Genomic DNA, 23,913 nt, shown 5'->3' with positions numbered 1-23,913 from the left:
AGAAGGCGAGGTCAGTACAGGTGCATCAAAGCTGGGACCGATAGAGTGAAAAACAGCTTCTATCTCAAGGCCATCAGACTGTTAAACAGCCATCACTAACACAGAGAGGCTGCTGCCTACATACAGACTCAAAATCATTGGCCACTTTAATAAATGGATCACTAGTCACTTTAAATAATGCCACTTAAATAATGTTTACATATCTTACATACTCATTTCATATGTATATATACTGTATTTTATACCATCTATTGCATCTTGCCTATGCTGCTCAGTCATGGCCCATCCATATATTTATATGAACATATTCTTATTCCATCCCTTTAGATTTGTGTGTATTAGGTAGTTGTTGTGGAATTGTTGTATTACTTGTTAGATATTATAGGAGACCACCAAAAATTCTGAAATGTTCATCCCTAACTACAACATTTTCAGACAAGATAGAATGGCCAAAGGGGGCGGTGTTGCAATCTACTGCACAGATAGCCTGCAGAGTTCTGTCCTACTATCCAGGTCTGTACCCAAACAATTTGAACTTCTACTTTTAAAAATCCACCTCTCTAAAAACAAGTCTCTCAACGTTGCCGCCTACTATAGACCACCCTCTGCCCCCAGCTGTGCTCTGGACACCATATGTGAACTGATTGCCCCCCATCTATCTTCAGAGCTCGTGCTGCTAGGCGACCTAAACTGGAACATGCTTAACACCCCAGCCGACCTACAATCTAAGCTTGATGCCCTCAATCTCACACAAATTATCAATGAACCTACCAGGTACCACCCCAAAGCCGTAAACATGGTCACCCTCATAGATATCATCCTAACCAACTTGCCCTCTAAATACACCTCTGCTGTTTTCAACCAAGATCTTAGCGATCACTGCCTCATTGCCTGCATCCGTAATGGGTCAGCGGTCAAACGACCTCCACTCATCACTGTCAAACGCTCCCTTGAAACACTTCAGCGAGCAGGCCTTTCTAATCGACCTGGCCGGGGTATCCTGGAAGGATATTGATCTCATCCCGTCAGTGGAGGATGCCTGGTTATTTGAAAAAAAAGCCTTCCTCACCATCTTAAATAAGCATGCCCCATTCAAGAAATTTAGAACCAGGAACAGATATAGCCCTTGGTTCTCTCCAGACCTGACTGCCCTTAACCAACACAAAAACATCCTATGGCGTTCTGCATTAGAATCGGACAGCCCCCGTGATATGCAACTTTTCAGGGAAGCTAGAAACCAATATACACAGGCAGTTAGAAAAGCCAAGGCTAGATTTTTCAAGCAGAAATTTGCTTCCTGCAACACAAACTCAAAAAAGTTCTGGGACACTGTAAAGTCCATGGAGAATAAGAACACCTCCCAGCTGCCCACTGCACTGAAGATAGGAAACACTGTCACCACTGATAGATCCACTATAATTGAGAATTTCAATAAGCATTTTTCTATGGCTGGCCATGCTTTCCATCTGGCTACCCCTACCCCGGTCAACAGCACTGCACCCCCCACAGCAACTCGCACAAACCTTCCCCATTTTTCCTTCTCCCAAATCCAGTCAGCTGATGTTCTGAAAGAGCGGCAAAATCTGGACCCCTACAAATCAGCCGGGCTAGACAATCTGGACCCTTTCTTTCTAAAAATTATCTGCCAAAATTGTTGCCACCCCTATTACTAGCCTGTTCAACCTCTCATTCGTGTCGTCTGAGATTCCCAAAGATTGGAAAGCAGCTGCGGTCATCCCCCTCTTCAAATGGGGGGACACTCTTGACCCAAACTGCTACAGACCTATATCTATCCTACTCTGCCTATCTAAGGTCTTCGAAAGCCAAGTCAACAAACAGATTACCGACCATTTAGAATCCCACCATACCTTCTACGATATGCAATCTGGTCTCAGAGCTGGTAATGGGTGCACCTCAGCCACGCTCAAGGTCCTAAACAATATCTTAACCACCATCGATAAGAAACAATACTGTGCAGCCGTATTCATTGACCTGGCCAAGGCTTTCGACTCTGTCAATCACCACATCCTCACCGGCAGACTCGACAGCCTTGGTTTCTCAAATGATTGCCTCGCCTGGTTCACCAACTACTTCTCTGATAGAGTTCAGTGTGTCAAATCAGAGGGTCTGTTGTCCGGGCCTCTGGCAGTCTCTATGGGGGTGCCACAGGGTTCAATTCTTGGACCGACTCTCTTCTCTGTATACATCAATGATGTCGCTCTTGCTGCTGGTGAGTCTCTGATCAAATCAAATCAAATCAAATCAAATTTATTTATATAGCCCTTCGTACATCAGCTGATATCTCAAAGTGCTGTACAGAAACCCAGCCTAAAACCCCAAACAGCAAACAATGCAGGTGTAAAAGCACGTGATCCACCTCTACGCAAACAACACCATTCTGTATACTTCTGTCCCTTTGGACACTGTGTTAACAAGCCTCTAGGCAAGCTTCAATGCCATACAACTCTCCTTCCGTGGCCTCCAATTGCTCTTAAATACAAGTAAAACTAAATGCATGCTCTTCAACCGATCGCTGCCTGCACCTGCCCGCCTGTCCAACATCACTACTCTGGACGGCTCTGACTTAGAATATGTGGACAACTACAAATACCTAGGTGTCTGGTTAGACTGTAAACTCTCCTTCCAGACTCACATCAAACATCTCCAATCCAAAGTTAAATCTAGAATTGTCTTCCTATTTCGCAACAAAGTATCCTTCACTCATGCTGCCAAACATACCCTTGTAAAACTGACCATCCTACCAATCCTCGACGTCGGTGATGTCATTTACAAAATAGCCTCCAATACCCTACTCAATAAATTGGATGCAGTCTATCACAGTGCCATCCGTTTTGTCACCAAAGCCCCATATACCACCCACCACTGCGACCTGTACGCTTTTGTTGGCTGTCCCTCACTTCATACTCGTCGTCAAACCCACTGGCTTCAGGTAATCTACAAGGTAATCTAAAGTCCCCCCTTATCTCAGCTCGCTGGTCACCATAGCATCACCCACCTGTAGCACGCGCTCCAGCAGGTATATCTCTCTGGTCACCCCCAAAACCAATTCTTCCTTTGGCCGCCTCTCCTTCCAGTTCTCTGGTGCCAATGACTGGAACGAACTACAAAAATCTCTGAAACTGGTAACACTTATCTCCCTCACTAGCTTTAAGCAACAGCTGTCAGAGCAGCTCACAGATTACTGCACCTGTACACAGCCCATCTATAATTTAGCCCAAACAACTACCTCTTTCCCTAATGTATTTATTTATTTATTTTGCTCCTTTGCACCCCATTATTTCTATCTCTACTTTGCACATTCTTCCACTGCAAATCAACCATTCCAGTGTTTTACTTGCTATATTGTATTTACTTCGCCACCATGGCCTTTTTTGCCTTTACCTCCCTTATCTCACCTCACTTGCTCACATTGTATATAGACTTATTTTTCTACTGTATTATTGACTGTATGTTTGTTTTACTCCATGTGTAACTCTGTGTTGTTGTATGTGTGGAACTGCTTTGCTTTATCTTGGCCAGGTCGCAATTGTAAATGAGAACTTGTTCTCAACTTGCCTACCTGGTTAAAAAAATATATTACTGCACTGTCAGAACTAGAAGCACAAGTATTTCCCTACACTCGCATTGCAGACAACACAACAGTGGTAGGCCTGATCACCGACAACGACGAGACAGTCTATAGGGAGGAAGTCAGAGACCTGGCCGGGTGGTGCCAGAATAACAACCTATCCCTCAACGTAACCAAGACTAAGGAGATGATTGTTGACTACAGGAAAAGGAGCACCGAGCACGCCCCCATTCCCATCGATGGGGCTGTAGTGGAGCAGGTTGAGAGCTTCAAGTTCCTTGGTGTCCACATCAACAACAAACTAGAATGGTCCAAACACACCAAGACAGTCGTGAAGAGGGTACGACAAAGCCTATTCCCCCTCAGGAAACTAAAAATATTTGGCATGGGTCCCGAGATACTCAAAAGGTTCTACAGCTGCAACATAGAGAGCATGGTTGCATCACTGCCCTGGTACGGCAATTGCTCGGCCTCTATCCGCAAGGCACTACAGAGGGTAGATGGGGCTAAGCTGCCTGCCATCCAGGACCTCTACACCAGGCGGTGTCAGAGGAAGGCCCTAAAAATTGTCAAAGACCCCAGCCACCCCAGTCATAGACTGTTCTCTCTACTACCGCATGACAAGCTGTACCGGAGTGCCAAGTCTAGGACAAAAAGGCTTCTCAACAGTTTTTACCCCCAAGCCATAAGACTCCTGAACAGGTAATCAAATGGCTAACTGGACTATTTGCATACAGCCCAGACAACAGGGAGGGAGCTTAGGCGAAGGAAACAGCCCAGACAACAGGGAGGGAGCTGGGCAAAGGAAACAGCCCAGACAACAGGGAGGGAGCTGGGCGAAGGAAACAGCCCAGACAACAGGGAGGGAGCTGGGCAAAGGAAACAGCCCAGACAACAGGGAGGGAGCTGGGCAAAGGAAACAGCCCAGACAACAGGGAGGGAGCTGGACGAAGGAAACAGCCCAGGCAACAGGGAGGGAGCTGGACGAAGGAAACAGCCCAGACAACAGGGATGGAGCTGGACGAAGGAAACAGCCCAGGCCACAGGGAGGGAGCTGGGAAAAGGAAACAGCCCAGGCAACAGGGAGGGAGCTGGGAAAAGGAAACAGCCCAGACAACAGGGAGGGAGATGGACGAAGGAAACAGCCCAGACAACAGGGAGGGAGCTGGACGAAGGAAACAGCCCAGACAACAGGGAGGGAGCTGGGCAAAGGAAACAGCCCAGACAACAGGGAGGGAGCTGGGCAAAGGAAACAGCCCAGACAACAGGGAGGGAGCTGGGCGAAGGAAACAGCCCAGACAACAGGGAGGGAGCTGGGTGAAGGAAACATCCCAGACAACAGGGAGGGAGCTGGGCGAAGGAAACAGCCCAGACAACAGGGAGGGAGCTGGAAAGTGTCCAAAGTGTTGCACCCAGTACAGAGAGCTGGGGATGTTCTGTAGATTGCTACCCGACTCCCGTTCCTAGATGTCCCCCACCCTCCTCTCTCTTTCACACATTACACACCCCCTTTCACTCCGGCTTTTTAAGAGAAAGCGTTTGTGCATGACGCTGGATGTGTGTTGCTCCTGAAGGGTTTTGGGTTCTTCTAATTAGTGCAGTGAGGGATATTTGGCTGAAAGCAATGTTAACTCAATTAGTAGAGAGAGTACTCTGTGTGTGACACAGAAAGTCTTGGTGCCAAATGTGAATATTAGCACCGATGTGAAACCCAACTGGCTTCCGCTCCTTGCTACTGTGCATAGGGAAAATGCCCTCACAAAATCATACTTAAGTAAACTAGTGGGACACTGTTCAGGTTTTTTGCGTTCTCTGTGTATGCTCATGCTGTTAAATTTTGATCTTTGCATGCTCGTCAATGCTGGTTTGATTAAGCAAGAATCCTGTGATGGCTTGCGAAGTAATACCTCAGAGAGACTGCAGCTGTACTCCTCCCCCCATTTTGTTAAGAGTGTTTCTGAACTGTCTATGCCGTCGCCTCGCCCTGCATTGCTCTGACAAAAGGCCTATTGTACTCTGTTACAACACAGATCCAGTCCAAATGCCTTTTAACCCTTTGTGATATTCATCACTGGTCATCGGAACCCTCTAAATCCATACCCAAAGGCCTCCGTCACGCAAAGCAAAAATATCCATCATCACAAAAGGCCCATCCGCCATCTTAGTTTTTTCCCCCCCAATGAGCATTGAATAACGTGGTTCTAGACTCGCTAACTCTGCAGAAAGAGACAAATCTCGGGGCCACAGTATATGCCCTGTATTGATTAAAGGCTGTTGATCGATACTGCACGGTTGATGGTTAGTAGTTTTATGAGGGGCAGTCATGCCGTTCCCACTTTGTTTTATGTTCCCCCTCACCCTCTGCTGACCCAGCACTCTTTACAGGCTCTGGCTAGGGGCCAGGCAGGGGGAGGCAGACAGGAAAGGCAGGCTGGGGGAAACAGACCAGTCAGGGAGACCAAGTAGGCAGGGGGAGACAGACCAGACAGGCAGGCAGGCAGGGAAGTATAGGCAGAGAGGGAGGCAGGACAGGAAGGCTGGAGGAGGCAGACCAGACAGGCAGGCAGGCAGGGAGGGAGGCAGGACAGGAAGGCTGGAGGAGGCAGACCAGAGAGACAGGCAGGGGGTGCGGGGGCGTGTCTTCAGTTCAGCCTCCTAACATCCTCTGGAGTTCAGTGGCAGAGGGAGCATTTGATATTGTGTTCATTGTTTACTAAGGGCTTTGTTTGTTCTCTCTCTGTGTCCTCGTAGAACAGTGAGCTTTTAGTCTGTAGTGTTTGAGTAGTGCTTTGCCGTTACTGTGTCCCTCATCGACTGTGAGTCAAGTATTGAAAAGAGAAGTACAGTCAAACGGATATTTGATCATATTTTGTTACAACAATGATATTAACATATCTGTGTAAACATTTGTGTATAACATTCAGTGGTTGAATAGGAGTTGTGTGGGTGGTAAAGGTGGCTCGAAATCAGTTTGCATTTTCACAATCATTTTGAAGAGAGATTTGTTTTGTTCTGTTCTGTTCTATGCTGCTGTCTCCTGACAACTCCACACAGACCGTGTGTTGGTGTATTGATGACATGATTTCCAGCTTTGACACACACACACACGACACATGCATACAAGGGCTGGTGCGCACACAAATCACACACAAACTGCTAATGCTGGTCTTTCAATTGCTGTGTAGGTCCATGCATACATTTAGTAATACATTCAAGGGGTCATGCATATTTTACAGCTTTAAAGGGTCGGCTAGGGTGAAAACAGTGAGTGACCAGATATATCAGAATCTTCTAAAGATATTTCAGGACATAGTTTTCCTTTAAAAAAATTATCCACTTCAAATGATGATAGCATATGCAGTACATAAACTGTGCCATAATTGACATGCGTTGTGTGGTCCACACAGAAATACCTCCAAGTGTGTATGTATGACTTTGCAGATATAATGGGTTGCCCTTGAGAGACCTTCACTAGCATTGCAGGGATGATGAAATGCACTCTCTCTTACTGTATTCGCTCTACCTCCCTCCTCTGACCAAACCAGGGAACTGCACCCGAATCAGACGAGCAGTGATCACACCGGCGTTTAAATTGCAGGGGTGGATCGAGGGTGGCAGTCGTACGCCTGAATTGTTGGTCCACACAAACCGTCTGGGTTGTTCAAACAGCTTCCTTTCTGCTGTAATTACTTAATTCATTATTCAAATGATAAACTGCTTTTAAAGGGGTGAATTGGATGCTTTCCTAGCTGCAACCCTGTAACTTATATAGTGTTTACCCTACACTTAAAATTGCTTTTAAGGGCAAACACTATCCAAATGGTCATGTCAGTTAGTCAACCGACATTTGAAACATAATCCAAATCAAACGGAGATGCCCTGGCTCCTGAGCATAACAGAGCAGAGCTTATTTTTTTTTGTGTGTGTGTTGTACCAAATGAAGTGAGAAATATAATAGGCTACATCGACAATGTATGTATTTTCTATCTATTTGGATATTTACCTCGTCTTTTTTTCTTAAAGATAAGTCCTCCTATAACACAGAGCACTGTGATAAGTGCTTCCTGTACTGTCCCGTTAGCAAACCTGAGTTCAAAGTGGACAGGAAAATGATCTTTTGGCTTGGTTGTTCAATAGTGGTGGTGGTGGGGGGGGGGGGCTGGAGAGGAAACCCAGTGTTGTGGGGGAACCCATGAGCAGTGGAGCTGGATAAGAGAGGGAATACCAGATCACCTGCCCCGTGTGGACAGTGCAAATGTAATGGGGTTGTGTTGTGAAGCAGACAAGTGAAGTAAAGGTCTAATTATAAGACTTTTAACGGACAACCTTATAGTCAGCCAGATACTGGACATACTTCACAAGGCGACTGTTAGGTGAGTCAACCTGGGGACTAGCAGTTTGCGTTGTTTACCTAACGCCCATTGAAAGAGGTGTTTGCAAATACCTAATTTAATCTAAGCGTGCAAAAAAGACAAATGTGTGCTGCTTGCATGTGTAAAATGCATGAAATAGGGTGCCAGCTGAAATCAGAGTCGGTTCCAAGGAGCCCATTGCAGCAGTGTGACAGCCTTTGGTTCATTCAACACTTACCTGGACAAGTCCCCGGGGCAGCGCTGTTCTTTCATGATGTCTGGGGTTGAGTGGTTGGGGGGGGTTGGAAGGAGTGTCTGCATTCTGGTCTCTATGCACGTCCTACTGCGTCACACAACCCGCCCCCTCCATCACCTCCCCTACCTCTCTCTCTCCCCTCTTCTCTCTCTCACTTTGCAGCTCTCAAGGCTTAACACCAGTCAGCTCTTATATAATCCAGCCCTCATTTGTGGAAATAGCCCTGCAATGCAGCACAGTTATAAAATAGCAAGCCGCACTGCTGCTGCTGGGTTGTGCTCGGGATGGGGGGCTGAGAGATGTGCTGAGGATGGGGGGCTGAGAGATGTGCTCAGGATGGGGGCTGAGAGATGTGCTCAGTGAAGTGGCAGCGAGCGAGAGAGCGAGGCTCAGCACCCAGTAGCTGTGTTCAAAGAGGGGAGATTGAACACTCAAGAGAAGAAAGTCCTTGAGAAATAACCATATTTTTCAAATCTTCAGTTTTCCTGAAGGCCAATTCATTGCTGCCTTTGATGACTGTATGCAAGCATGCAGATTTGCATAATTAAGAAACTGCATAGTGGAGAAAGAGTTGATCAGACATTTGATTGGATATCTTACCCTAAGAGGACCAAAATAACTTGAAAGGTGTCGTAGCAGAGGTTGCCTGGTAGTTAGTTCGCTGAGTTACATGCTCTCATTTGCCTGACGGGTAACCTTGCCTGAGACCTGAAGCTCATAGAGATAACACTTAGACTTTAGCTTAGCGGGATAGTATGAGTTGAGTGACAACCATAGACCGGTAAGGACCAACATTTGATACACAGCCTGTTCAATGAAACTCATCCAGGCCAGGGGTAGTCATTGATTAAAGAAACATTTCAGAGAAATAGCTCCATCAACTGGCAATGAGAATCCTTCAGAAACTAGAAAAGGTACATTTTCTGAAGAAAATATATGTGTTCTTGCTTCAGCTTTTACTGCATGTTTTAGATACAGTGTATATGGTCTAGTTAGATGAGTTGTAAGTATTGGTCTAGATTAGAGCTAGCCTGGTCCCAGATCTGTTTGTGCTTTTGCCAACTCCACTGCTGTCATTGTCAAGCTATACATACACTACCGGTCAAAGGTTTTAGAGCACCTACTAATTCAAGGCTCTTTCTTTATTTGGACTATTTTCTACGTTGTAGAATAACAGTGAAGACATCAAAACTATGAAATAACACATATGGAATCATGTAGTAACCAAAAAAAGTGTTGAACAAATCAAAATATATTTTATATTTGAGATTCTTCAAAGTAGCTACCCTTTGCCTTGATGACAGCTTTGCACACTCTTGGCGTTCTCTCAACCAGCTTCATGAGGTAGTCACCCGGAATGGATTTCAATTAACAGGTGAGCCTTGTTAAAAGTACATTTGTGGAATTTCTTTCCTTCTTAATGTGTTTGAGACAATCAGTTGTGTTGTGACAATGTAGGGGGGGGGGGTACACAGAAGATAGCCCTATTTGGTAAAAATACCAAGTCTATAGTACGACAAGAAAAGCTCAAATAAGAAAAGAGAAATTACTTTAAGACATGAAGGTCAGTCAATACGAAGCATTTCAAGAACTTTTTTTCTACAAGTGCAGTCGCAAAAACCATCAAGCGCAATGATGAAACTGGCTCTCATGAGGACCGCCACAGGAATGGAAGACCCCGAGTTGCTTCTGCTGCAGAGGATAAGTTCATTAGTTACCAGCATCAGAAATTGCAGTTCAAATAAATGCTTCAGAGTTCAAGTAACAGACACATCTCAACATCAACTGTTCAGATGAGACTGCGTGAATCAGGCCTTCATGGTCAAATTGCTGCAAAGAAACCACTACTAAAGGACACCAATAAGAAGGAGACAATTCTTGGGCCAACAAACACGAGCAACGGACATTAGACCGGTGGAAATGTGTCCTTTGGGCTGGAGTCGAAATTTGAGATTTTTGGTCCTATGATTGAGTGTAGTCTGGCCCAGGGGTGTGAAGGTGAACGGAAAGGCACTGGAGCGACGAACCACCCTTGCTGTCTGCCTGGCCGGTTGCCCTCTCTCCGCCAGGAGAACGGGGAACGCTATTACGGGGGCTGAGTCACTGGCTTACTGGTACTCTTCCATCCCGTTCCTAGGAGGGGTGCGTCACTTGAGTGGGTTGAGTCACTGACGTGATCTTCCTGTCCGGGTTTGGTGCCCTCCTCGGGTTTGTGCCGTGGGGGAGATCCTCATGGGCTAAACTCAGTCTTGTCTTAGGGTAGTAAGTTGGTGGTTTGAAGATCTCCCTCTAGTGGTGTGGGGGCTGTGCTTTGGCAAAGTGGGTGGGGTTATATCCTGCCTGGTTGGCCATGTCTGGGGGTATTGCCGGACGGGGCCACAGTGTCTCCCGACCCCTCCAGTCTCAGCCTCCAGTATTTATGCTGCAATAGTTTGTGTGTCGGGGGGCTAGGGTCAGTCTGTTATATAGCCTGCAAAGTAATGTCATACTTTCCAGGTCCATACCCAAACAGTTCGAGCTACTAATTCTGAAAATTACTCTCTCCAGAAATAAGTCTCTCACTGTTGCCGCCTGCTACCGACCCACCTCAGCTCCCAGCTGTGCCCTGGACACCATTTGTGAATTGATTGCCCCCCATCTAGCTTCTGAGTTTGTTCTGTTAGGTGACCTAAACTGGGATATGCTTAACACCCCGGCAGTCCTACAATCTAAGCTAGATGCCCTCAATCTCACACAAATCATCAAGGAACCCACCAGGTACAACCCTAACTCTGTAAGCAAGGGCACCCTCATAGATGTCATCCTGACCAACTGGCCCTCCAAATACACCTCCGCTGTCTTCAACCAGGATCTCAGCGACCACTGCCTCATTGCCTGTATCCGCTACGGTTCCGCAGTCAAACGACCACCCCTCATCACTGTCAAACGCTCCCTAAAACACTTCTGTGAGCAGGCCTTTCTAATCGACCTGGCCCGGGTATCCTGGAAGGACATTGACCTCATCCCGTCAGTTGAGGATGCCTGGTCATTCTTTAAGAGTAACTTCCTCACCATATTAGATAAGCATGCTCCGTTCAAAAAATGCAGAACTAAGAACAGATACAGCCCTTGGTTCACTCCAGACCTGACTGCCCTCGACCAGCACAAAAACATCCTGTGGCGGACTGCAATAGCATCGAACAGTCCCCGCGATATGCAACTGTTCAGGGAAGTCAGGAACCAATACACGCAGTCAGTCAGGAAAGCTAAGGCCAGCTTCTTCAGGCAGAAGTTTGCATCCTGTAGCTCCAACTCCAAAAGTTCTGGGACACTGTGAAGTCCATGGAGAACAAGAGCACCTCCTCCCAGCTGCCCACTGCACTGAGGCTAGGGAACACGGTCACCACCGACAAATCCATGATTATCGAAAACTTCAACAAGCATTTCTCAACGGCTGGCCATGCCTTCCGCCTGGCTACTCCTACCTCGGCCAACAGCTCCGGCCCCCGCAGCTCCTCGCCCAAGCCTCTCCAGGTTCTCCTTTACCCAAATCCAGATAGCAGATGTTCTGAAAGAGCTGCAAAACCTGGACCCGTATAAATCAGCTGGGCTTGACAATCTGGACCCTCTATTTCTGAAACTATCCGCCGCCATTGTCGCAACCCCTATTACCAGCCTGTTCAACCTCTCTTTCATATCGTCTGAGATCCCCAAGGATTGAAAGCTGCCGCAGTCATCCCCCTCTTCAAAGGGGAGACACCCTGGACCCAAACTGTTACAGACCTATATCCATTCTGCCCTGCCTATCTAAGGTCTTCGAAAGCCAAGTCAACAAACAGGTCATTGACCATCTCGAATCCCACCGTACCTTCTCCGCTATGCAATCTGGTTTCCGAGCCAGTCACGGGTGCACCTCAGCCACACTCAAGGTACTAAACGACATCATAACCGCCATCGATAAAAGACAGTACTGTGCAGCCGTCTTCATCGACCTTGCCAAGGCTTTCGACTCTGTCAATCACCATATTCTTATCGGCAGACTCAGTAGCCTCGGCTTTTCGGATGACTGCCTTGCCTGGTTCACCAATTACTTTGCAGACAGAGTTCAGTGTGTCAAATCGGAGGGCATGTTGTCCGGTCCTCTGGCAGTCTCTATGGGGGTGCCACAGGGTTCAATTCTCGGGCCGACTCTTTTCTCTGTGTATATCAATGATGTTGCTCTTGCTGCGGGCGATTCCCTGATCCACCTCTACGCAGACGACACCATTCTATAGACTTTTGGCCCGTCATTGGACACTGTGCTATCTAACCTCCAATCGAGCTTCAATGCCATACAACACTCCTTCCGTGGCCTCCAACTGCTCTTAAACGCTAGTAAAACCAAATGCATGCTTTTCAACCGATCGCTGCCTGCACCCGCTTGCCCGACTAGCATCACCACACTGGATGGTTCCGACCTTGAATATGTGGACACCTATAAGTACCTAGGTGTCTGGCTAGACTGCAAATTCTCCTTCCAGACCCATATCAAACATCTCCAATCGAAAATCAAATCAAGAGGTGGCTTTCTATTCCGCAACAAAGCCTCCTTCACTCACGCTGCCAAGCTTACCCTAGTAAAACTGACTATCCTACCGATCCTCGACTTCGGCGATGTCATCTACAAAATGGCTTCCAACACTCTTCTCAGCAAACTGGATGCAGTTTATCACAGTGCCATCCGTTTTGTCACTAAAGCACCTTATACTACCCACCACTGCGACTTGTATGCTCTAGTCGGCTGGCCCTCGCTACATATTCGTCGCCAGACCCACTGGCTCCAGGTCATCTACAAGGCCATGCTAGGCAAAGCTCCGCCTTATCTCAGCTCACTGGTCACGATGGCAACACCCATCCGTAGCACGCGCTCCAGCAGGTGTATCTCATTGAGCATCCCCAAAGCCAACACCTCATTCGGCCGCCTTTCGTTCCAGTACTCTGCTGCCTGTGACTGGAACGAATTGCAAAAAATCGCTGAAGTTGGAGACTTTTATCTCCCTCACCAACTTCAAACATCAGCTATCTGAGCAGCTAACCGATCGCTGCAGCTGTACATAATCTATTGGTAAATAGCCCACCCATTTTCACCTACCTCATCCCCACAGTTTTTATTTATTTACTTTTCTGCTCTTTTGCACACAAATATCTCTACCTGTACATGATCATCTGATCATTTATTACTCCAGTGTTAATCTGCAATATTGTAATTATTCGCCTACCTCCTCATGCCTTTTGCACACATTGTATATAGACCCCCCTTTTTTTTCTCTACTGTGTTATTGACTTGTTAATTGTTTACTCCATGTGTAACTCTGTGTTGTCTGTTCACTCTGCTATGCTTTATCTTGGCCAGGTCGCAGTTGCAAATGAGAACCTGTTCTCAACTAGCCTACCTGGTTAAATAAAGGTGAAATAAAAAATAAAAAAAATATCTGGAGTATTTCTCCTGTCTTATCCCCTGTCCTATGTGAATTTCAGTATGCTCTTTCAAATTCTCTGTCTCCCTCTCCCCTCCCAAGGTACCTGAGCCCTAGGACCATGCCGCAGGACTACCTAGCCTGATGACTCCTTGCTGTCCCCAGTCCACGTGGTTGTGCTGCTGCTCCAGTTTCAACTGTTCTGCCTGCAGCTATGGAACCCTGACCTGTTCACCGGACATGCTACCTGTCCCGGATCTGCTGTCTCTGTCTTCTGAATGCTCAGCTATGAAAAGCCAACTGACATTTACTCCTGAGGCGCTGAACTTTTGCAGCCTCTACAACCACTGTGATTATTTTTATTTGACCCTGCTGGTCATCAATGAACGTTTGAACATTGTGGCCATGTACTGTTATAATTTCAATCCTGCACAGCCAGAAGAGGACTGGCCACCCCTCAGAGCCTGGTACCTCTCTATGGTTCTTCCTAGGTTCTTACCTATACCATCTACTGCATCTTGCCTATGCCGTTCTGTACCATCACTCATTCATATATCTTTATGTACATATTATTTATCCCTTTACACTTGTGTGTATAAGGTAGTAGTTTTGGAATTGTTAGGTTAGATTACTTGTTGGTTATTACTGCATTGTCGGAACTAGAAGCACAAGCATTTCGCTACACTTGCATTAACATCTGCTAACCATGTGTATGTGACAAATACATTTGATTTGATTTGATTCTTCCTCGGTTCCTGCCTTTCTAGAGTTTTTCCTAGCCACCGTGCTTCTACATCTGCATTGATTGCTGTTTTGGTTTTTAGGCTGGGTTTCTGTATAACACTTTGTGACATTTGCTGATGTGAAAAGGGCTTTATAAATACATTTGAATGATTGATTGCTAGCTAACACACAGTGTCGCCAACAAGACTCCCGCCTGCTGTACTAATAACCAGTAAACAGTGTCCTTCTCCGAGAGCGCAATTTTTTCGCCCTGTTCCGTTATCGAAGGCAAGTGCTTGAAGTATGTTTTTTAAGATTTCGCGCACAAGCGCAATATATGCACCAGTAATGTTCAATTGGTTTGAGTAGCTAATCCTAGCCTCTGACTCATAAGTACCCGGGACCATTTCACTTTCACGCAAGCCTACATCTGAAAGAGACATGATGAGAGACATTGCATGAGATTAAGAGGATCTGCTTGAATAAAGGTAAGTAAAGTGAATTTAGTGCAACGTTCACGCTTCAGAGTAGTCATGCCAGCGCTAGCTAACTTTGATCTAGCTACATAGCTAGCTAACGTTTGTGGAACTACACTTTCGGCTAGAAGTTATCTAGCTAGCTAGCTAACGCAAGTTGGACAAGACAAACATTGTCCTCCGTTATAACAAACTTCGCTATTTAGTTAATGTAATATGCGCATTTTCACTATGAATCACAAAGCTAGCTAGCCTAGTTGAAAGTTAGCTGAAGTTAGCACACGTGAGCTAATCATCCTATCATACATAGATAACGTTACTAGAAGCCAACTGTCCAACTTAGCAAACGTTAAATGTGTAATTGTTTGCTAACTAATCCGTGTGAATAAAAACAGGTTGAGCTAACTAGCTATCCCGCTAACGACGTTACAAGCAACAGTTAGATAGCTAACTGCTAATAGCTTGTTAGCAACAGAACCGGGCCACCATCACTTGCTGATTTAGGCGAACTTTTTAAGCTAATAGGTATGTAGCGTGATAACGTTAGCTACTTTTATCAATTGAAACTGACATTGATATGGCAAGGCTGACTACAAAAATGTATATTCAAACTAAAAATGAACAGTTAGCCTAAAATGTATTTCCTAGCAAGTTTATTCTAGCTAGCTAACATACTGTATCATCGAACTAGCTACATTGTAAATAGCTAGAATATTTCGCTCTTTCATGAGAAATATAAAGTTAGTTGAAACTGGCTAATTATCTTTACCTACTTCTGAGTTCAGCAATGCCCATTACACTATTATTTAATGTACATTTGTTCCGTGAATTTATAGATGGAGGCCTGTGGACTGGCTATTAGAGAATACAGTAGATTTGTGTTTGTTGCTTCAGGTGTGGAATCAAATATGTTGTCCTACCACCACCTATTGTACATCAATGTACATTCCTAGTATCCCTCTATTTACCAGTGGGTGGCGCAATTTCACTATCAGCAACACGTTATTTTCATAAACTGCCTTTGGATTTGACAGTGAATATAATACAGATGTACAGTATAATATAACTTGACTAGGATCTGTCTTTGATTAGGTACGAAATAAACGTGTTATGCAGGCCTATGTCTAGACTCCACAACCTTGGAGACATGCCCTTTTTATATCCTAATCAGACCAAATGTTCTGAAAACACCTGACTGAGAGTCTAGTAGGAAGTCCAAACAAAAAGGCAATGACTGTCAGCTGCTACAGAATCAGAGTTCACAGGATGTGTACAATACAACAGTGAATAATCAGTGTGTCCTCGGTCCTTTTATACATCCAGTCTGGCGTCAACCACCATCAACATATAAGAATAATCCATAACATTGAGTATCAAGTCTAGTGACCATCAACCCGCACCTTGAGTATCAAAAACACTGGAAATCAGGTTTCAAACAATTATGCTGCCTCAAGGTCACATTACGAAGTGATGGGTGATGTGCTGTTAGTCAACGGTAGGCAGGCAGGCAGGCTATAGACTATGCATCTGAATGGGAGGCGCGCTTTACGAGTTGAGATTGAGAGATAAAAATAGGTCCTTTTTAAATCATGGCCACAACTTCTTTTTTTTTTTAATGCGATTCTATTTAGAAATGTTATTTGTTGCGCAATGACTGAGTTTACAAAAGCAGGTTTCTCTCCATAGTCTACAGGCTTTTTGAGGAGCTACTGTTGCGCTGCCTGACAGGTGGTAGGTAGGCTATAGTCTCTGTATGCTGTGATATTTAAGATGCATGACGACTAACATAAATACACACAAGCCAATTGAATTTCAAAATGTATGCAAATTGACCTATAGACCGATAAACATGTCTGGTAAAATGTAGTCTTGCCGACCTAACTGATTAACATCTCTCTACCCCCCCCCCCCCCCCCCCAACAATTCATTCAGGACTCTCCGTAACCAATGTAGCATCTACATTAATGTAGAAGTGTTTAGAAACATTATATTCCTATATACAATATAATGGACTTCTTAATGACAACACATTATTTCTATTGGGCCACAATTCATCTGAAACACAACCAAAACAAACAGCAAATGCATCCAACAAGTTTGCAGAGTCACACGCTTGATGTAATCATTGCATGCAAGGAATACGGGACAAAATACTAAACATTTGACTACTTTAATACACATAAGTGAATTTTGCCCAATACTTTTGGACCCCTTAAATGGGAGGGGCTATGTACAAAAAGTGCTGTAATTTCTAAACGGTTCACCCGATATGGATGATAATACACTCAAATTAAAGCTGACAGTCTGCACTTTAACCTCCATAGTCATTTACTAATGTCAAATCCAACGTACTGGAGTACAGAGCCAAAACAACAAATGGGTCACTGTCCCAATACTTTTGGAGCTTACTGTAACACATCTCAAACACATCTATACCTTGCCTAATCGTCCTCTATGTTTGGGCTAGGCCATCTGTGATTATTAATATCCTATGCAAGCAATGTTCTCACTATATAGATGGAGAATGGCGGTGTCTCTGCAAACAGACCTCAGGTGAATGGGTCCAAAAATCTATTTTATTTTCTGGTTGTTTATCAAAGATTGCTGGTTAACTCATTGATCCTGTTTGTAACATACCCCTCAGGTTGTATCATTGCGCCATTCCAACCATTCCCTCAAACCTGGTAAAATAAGGGTTAAAAATAATCATTTCAAAAAACACTTTGGGGGGAGGGGAATAAATCTCCTTTATCAGACGTGGCAGCTTCCCATCTGGACTATGATAATTACACGAAAGAAGGCCAAGGACTCTGGATTTAAGCCTAAACAAATGAGGACCAATCGAAAGACACCCTGCAGATGGTACATCTTGGAGGAGTTGGAGAGGAGCTAAAGTTTTTATATGTGTTCTTTTATCAGTAAGATTTATAATAACATTAGTAGTAGGTAGACAAATCAAATGGGTACTGTGGTGCAGTAGGCAAATCAAATGGGTACTGTGGTGCAGTAGGCAAATCAAATGGGTACTGTGGTGCAGCAGGCAAATCAAATGGGTACTGTGGTGCAGTAGACAAATCAAATGGGTACTGTGGTGCAGTAGGCAAATCAAATGGGTACTGTGGTGCAGCAGGCAAATCAAGTGGGTACTGTGGTGCAGCAGGCAAATCAAGTGGGTACTGTGGTGCAGCAGGCAAATCAAGTGGGTACTGTGGTGCAGCAGGCAAATCAAATGGGTACTGTGGTGCAGTAGACAAATCAAGTGGGTACTGTGGTGCAGTAGACAAATCAAGTGGGTACTGTGGTGCAGTAGACAAATCAAGTGGGTACTGTGGTGCAGTAGACAAATCAAGTGGGTACTGTGGTGCAGCAGGCAAATCAAGTGGGTACTGTGGTGCAGCAGGCAAATCAAGTGGGTACTGTGGTGCAGTAGGCAAATCAAGTGGGTACTGTGGTGCAGCAGGCAAATCAAGTGGGTACTGTGGTGCAGCAGGCAAATCAAGTGGGTACTGTGGTGCAGCAGGCAAATCAAGTGGGTACTGGTGCAGTAGGCAAATCAAATGGGTACTGTGGTGCAGTAGATAAATCAAGTGGGTACTGTGGTGCAGTAGACAAATCAAGTGGGTACTGTGGTGCAGCAGGCAAATCAAGTGGGTACTGGTGCAGTAGGCAAATCAAGTGGGTACTGTGGTGCAGTAGATAAATCAAGTGGGTACTGTGGTGCAGTAGACAAATCAAGTGGGTACTGTGGTGCAGTAGACTACCGCATATTACACACGGCAGAACTACATTTAAAAAAGTATTTTGGTACATACAGTGCATTCGGAAAGTATTCAGACCCCTTGAATTTTTCCACATTTTGTTACGTAACAGCCTTATTCTAAAATGGATTAAATTGTTTTTCCCCCTCCAATCTACACACATACCCCATAATGACAATGCAAAAACAGGTTTAGATTTGCTAAAAATTCTATCAAATGAAATTACATTTACATAAGTATTCAGACCCTTTCTCAGTACTTTGTTGAAGCACCTTTGGCAGCAATTAATGACTTGCGTCTTCTTGGGTATGACGCTACAAGCTTGGCACACCTGTATTTGGGGAGTTTCTCCCATTCTTCTCTGCAGATCCTCTCAAGCTCTGTCAGGTTGGATGGGGAGCGTCGCTGCACAGCTATTTGCAGGTCTATCTAGAAATGTTAGATCGGGTTCAAGTCCGGGCTCTGGCTGGGCCACTCAAGGACATTCAGAGGCTTGTCCCTTGGCCACTCCTGCGTTGTCTTGGCTGTGGGCTTAGGGTCGTTGTCCTGTTGGAAGGTGAAACTTTGCCCTAGTCTGAGGTACTGAGCACTCTGGAGCATGTTTCCATCAAGGATCTCTCTGTATTTTTCTCTGTTCATCTTTGCCTCATTCCGGACTAGTCTCCCAGTCCCTGCCGCTGAAAAACATCCCCACAGCAGGATGCGGCCACCACCATGCTTCAACGTAGGAATGGTGCCAGGTTTCCTCCAGATGTAACGCTTGGCATTCAGGCCAAAGAGTTCTATCTTGGTTTCATCAGACCAGAGAATCTTGTTTCTCATGGTCTGAGAGTCTTTAGGTGCCTTTTGGCAAACTCCAAACGGTCTGTCATGTGCTTTTTTACTGAGGAGTGGCTTCCGTCTACCATAAAGATCTGATTGGTGGAGTGCTGCAGAGATGGTTGTCCTTCTGGAAGGTTCTCCCATCTCAACAAAGGAACTCTGGAGGTCTTTCAGTGACCATCAGGTTCTTAGTTACCTCCCTGACAAAGGCCCTTCTCCCCTGTTTGCTCAGTTTGGCTGTGCGGCCAGCTCTATTAAGAGCCTTGGTTTCAAACTTTTTACAGTTTAAGAATGATGAAGGCCACTGTGTTCTTGGGGACCTTCAATGCTGCAGACATTTTTTGGTACCCTTCCCCAGATCTGTGCCTCAAGACAGTCCTGTCTCGGAGCTCGACAGACTGTTCCTTCGACGTCGTGGCATAGTTTTTACTCTGTTATGCACTGTCAACTGTGGAACCTTATATAGACAGGTGTTTTCCTTTCCAAATCATATCCAATCAATTGGATTTACCACTGGTGGTGTCCAAGTTGTAGAAAAATCTCTAGGATGATCAATGGAAACAGGATGCACCTGAGCCCAATTTCGAGTCTCCTAGCAAAGGGTCTAAACACTTAAGGTATTTCTGTTTTATTTTTTATAAATTTGAACAAATGTCTCAACAAGTTTTCACTTTCATATTATGGGGTAATGTGTGTAAATTTAGATATAATAAAAAAATATATATATTTTAGAATAAGGCTGAAAGTAACAGTGGGAAAAGTCAAGGGGTCCGACTACTCTCCGAATGCACTGTCTACTGCAAAATGAAACAAACTCTAGTAATCGGCTTTGAGTGTGGACAGTATTATTATGCATACTGTATGAACTGGTTCTTTTATGCTACGCTTCAAACATTGATTGTGCAGGGCAGCTTACAGAATAGTTAGCTTACAATATATAGTGCATTTTTATTAGATTTTTCAATAGTAAATGTATATATTTTTATAATTAATAGGCTGACATGACCTTTTTTATCTACTGAATATTTCACCACTGTGCTTTCCATCGCCACCTCTTGCTCTCCTTCATTCCTTTCTTGAGTGTGCAAAGAGAGGGGCTGTCAACAGTGAAATGTTTAGTTGTGAAAACATGTTAATATGATTGTTCACAGATTTCACTTGTTTATTTGTTGTGGCTTTAAGGGGGGGCAGTCAACCTGATTTAACTCTTCATTTAAAACATTTTTTATCTTTAATTGCTAAGCGAAAATGATTGTTCTGGCAAATGGGTTCCGGAAAGCAGCAGTTAAACTCTGATGACAGCCCTGTTTCTGGTATCATCCTGTTTGTTTTTGCTCCAACCCCAGTTGTGGAACCTGATTCAGCCCTGAGCTACATCTATTTCTATTTCTCAAGTGATGTTTTGGAAGTGCCAGTGCAGGGAGTAGTTATTTCAACTCAAATGTATTTAAAAAAATAAAATAAAAAGATATTGGGCGTGGAAGGAACAATTTGGACAATGGAACAATGGATGGGAGTAGTAGAGCTAGGACTAACGCAGCATGAGGTGAAATCTAGCCTCTTTCTCAAGTATCATGACGTTGCATCAGAAAAGTATCCATAAACATTCTGGTGCTCGCTACAACTAACCTAGTCATTTCCTTTTGCGGGTGTAGCCTATTTTGCGAATCGTTTCTGACACAGGATAGGCCTAGATGAATCATTCTGGACCACATTTCACACTGTGTGCTTAGAGCTAACATGGTTCTTGTTGGCTGGATCCATTTGGGTGTATCAATCCACACCCGGTGTGTCAATAGCCCATGTTGAATTAAGTCCTATGTCACGCCTGGAACTCAACTGTTATTACTAAGTATCTGTCTATTGTGAAGTATCTCACCGTACAACGATTAGTAACCATCTCTATTGTTTACCTTATTACAATTATTAGCCTAATTATCTGTGACTGACCTATGCTGTTCTTGGAACAAGGCTAATAAAACATATTTGTTAGTACTACTAGCCTGGGGTGACAGACCACGTGGTACAATAACTAGCTAGAAGTGGACTATGGGTCCCAGGCTAGGACCAGGCTAGGTCCAGAGTCCAGGCTAGGTTGATGTTACCTGCTTTTAGTTTAGTTTCTCTGTCTTTCTACTGCACTGTTTTTTTTAGAGGGGAAGACTGCACTGTGAGTTGATATTTTTTTTGTTATTCTATTTGGTCTACTGCTTTATGGGGTTATAGAAAGGTTGGGTTATAGTATTGTCTTTTATATGTCTAGTAGTATTCCTGGCAGGGTTATTATGTCATGCGTCTGGGATGAAGAAAATGTCATCAAGTACTGGTCAATTCTTCACTTGCTTGACCGGATCTATTTTTGTGTTACTTCATTGGCCTAGGCGTTGTCCGTCCTTTTTGAACAACAATGGAAACTTGATTCAGCACAGAGGAGGCTTTTTGGCACGAGAGAATTCGGCATGTGTGTACGTGCATGTGTAGAGAGGCGCAGGCTACAGCAAGTGTTTAGGACTTCAGGCTTATCTACGGTAGTAGTGATGGGGGGGAATTCATAGCTACGTAATCGCAATGTTATTTTGGACGATATTATGTCGTTACTTTGACTCAAATTGTAAAAAATATTTGTTGTTGCTAGGTAGCCTTTGCTAGCTCTGGTTGGCTGTACCTGTACCAAAAATCCAGTATTCATCCTGTAACTTGTTCCCCATCTTTTTAAATAGTGAGCCAACATGTTTTTAGTAGGGTCGCACGATATATCGGTGAGCAGTTCACACCCAGTAAGTGTATGTCGTGAATCGCCCATAGATTTGTCCATCTCGCCCAGCGCTAAGCTAGGTCTACTACTTCAAAGGATGGCTGATCAGGTGGTTATCTAAGACAAATACTGTGTCTGCCACTCCAAGGAACTGGAAAGGCTGACAAATGATGCCAATCAATGCCTGCTTTTCACCCGTCACAATGAAAAGCAGTAGGAAGAAGTGTTTGAGAAATGGTTTGAGAGTTCATCTATCATCCACCATCATTAAAGAGATGGGCTCTTGCAGTGTTGTCAAGAAACCCGTTGGTCTATAATTCACTGCTGATGTGTTGATACTGACATACTTATTGATTAGGAGGGGGGGGATGATGGTCATTGATTCCCAGACCTATGGTTGTCACGGTACCAGTATTGCAACACCACGAAGCATGATGCTTGAGTTTCCATGACAACAAAGCACACGACTGAACTCTATTGTCCTTAAAAACCTGCTGTTTTAAAATGATTGTGTGATGGGCCTTTTAGCTTGGGGGTGACAACAGAAAGCTGGGGTTTGTAACATTAGGGTGAAAAAACGTCGCTTCATTATCAATATATGGTTATAGGCCTTACATTTCCTATGAATCATTGATTTATCTGGGTTGAGATCATAGTCGGTCTGTGATATGTCGGGCCCTGGCTGTAAGAGGCATCGATGCAGGAAGCTTCAACCGTTCCCTCTCACCCAGCAGCCAATCAGGGCTCTCTTGAGTCGGATGAGGGAAGCTCCTCCTCCCCTCTACACTCTCTCTCTCTCTCTCGACAGGCTGCTGCTCCTTTGTCGGGCTAGGAGGAAGACCAGCTATCCTTTTTACAGTGAGCCTTTCAAATGATCCGAAGGGAAGGGAAGAGACTAAATAAAGTGGGGGAGAAGGATAGAGAGAGGGAGAGGAGTGGATCACGGAGTGGGCTGACCATGCGTCCAGGGCCTATAGCCAGAAACCCTCATGTGAGTCAAGGTGGCTTTTATCCTATTTTTTTTCCCCCCTCCTTGCCTGCTGCTGCTCCCCTCATCGCTAGGAAGCAGCCCTGGTCTTGTGACACTTCATTGGAAACAAGGGCAGTGTGTGTCAGAGGGGGGGATTCTGGCTCGGAAGGCTGCGTTTTAGACAGGCAGACTCATTCTGATGCTATATTAGTTTCTTATGACCAATCGCGTTAGCTCTTTTCACGTTGGATCTTTTTCAAAGCTGATCTGTTTGGTCATTAGACCAATTTGTGAAAAGACGATCAGAATTGGGCTGCCGATGTAAGCGCAGCCTATGAACCAACCCAGTGCAGGGAGGAAAATGCCTGGCTGGTATGTTAGCTTTTCAATGAGACAGCCTGTAGACTAGGCCAGATATATGTGTCTGTGAAGAAATGTAGTGTGTGTGACAGAGGGAGAGAGATGCAGAGAATGGAGGAGCTGATGAGAGACCAAGGAGTGGATGGATTGTTGTGATGAATGCATGGACTATCTGTTTAAATGCCTGGACTGACCAATTTGTCTCTGTTGTTATTCAACAAACCAAAGGATAAAGATTTAATTTCATGTTGCAGTTGACTGGGATATTCCCATGGCTCTTGTATGAATGTGTGGGTAGTTGGCCAATGTTTTTTCATTGATAAAATGTGACGGTTTCTCTTCCGGTTGTCTGTGTAGCCTAATCATTCTGAATACTTCTTAAATGGCTTTGAGAACATGTGAATGCGACATGTGAAT

General features: G+C 44.8%; 1 protein-coding gene across 3 annotated transcripts in view; it reads left to right on the top strand.

Annotated features, from left to right (window-relative positions):
- The first annotated feature begins 14,458 nt into the window (after positions 1-14,458).
- Positions 14,459-23,913, top strand: part of LOC115137365 (bifunctional UDP-N-acetylglucosamine 2-epimerase/N-acetylmannosamine kinase-like) — a 33,557-nt gene continuing 24,102 nt past the window's right edge. Inside the window, exon 1 of one of the 3 annotated variants that reach the window (XM_029673657.2) lies at positions 14,459-14,843. Coding sequence is in view for 2 of the 3 variants with exons in the window: in XM_029673655.2 (XP_029529515.1) it covers positions 23,038-23,157 (120 nt within the window). In the remaining variant the exon portion in view is untranslated. Of the gene's footprint in view, positions 14,844-21,482; positions 21,582-22,974; positions 23,158-23,913 lie in introns of those variants that run through there. The other 2 variants (XM_029673656.2, XM_029673655.2) reach the window with 2 other exon arrangements.

This window comes from Oncorhynchus nerka, linkage group LG11 (genome assembly GCF_034236695.1).
Source record: "Oncorhynchus nerka isolate Pitt River linkage group LG11, Oner_Uvic_2.0, whole genome shotgun sequence".
NCBI lineage: Eukaryota > Metazoa > Chordata > Actinopteri > Salmoniformes > Salmonidae > Oncorhynchus > Oncorhynchus nerka.
This window is presented reverse-complemented; position numbering and strand designations above follow the sequence as displayed.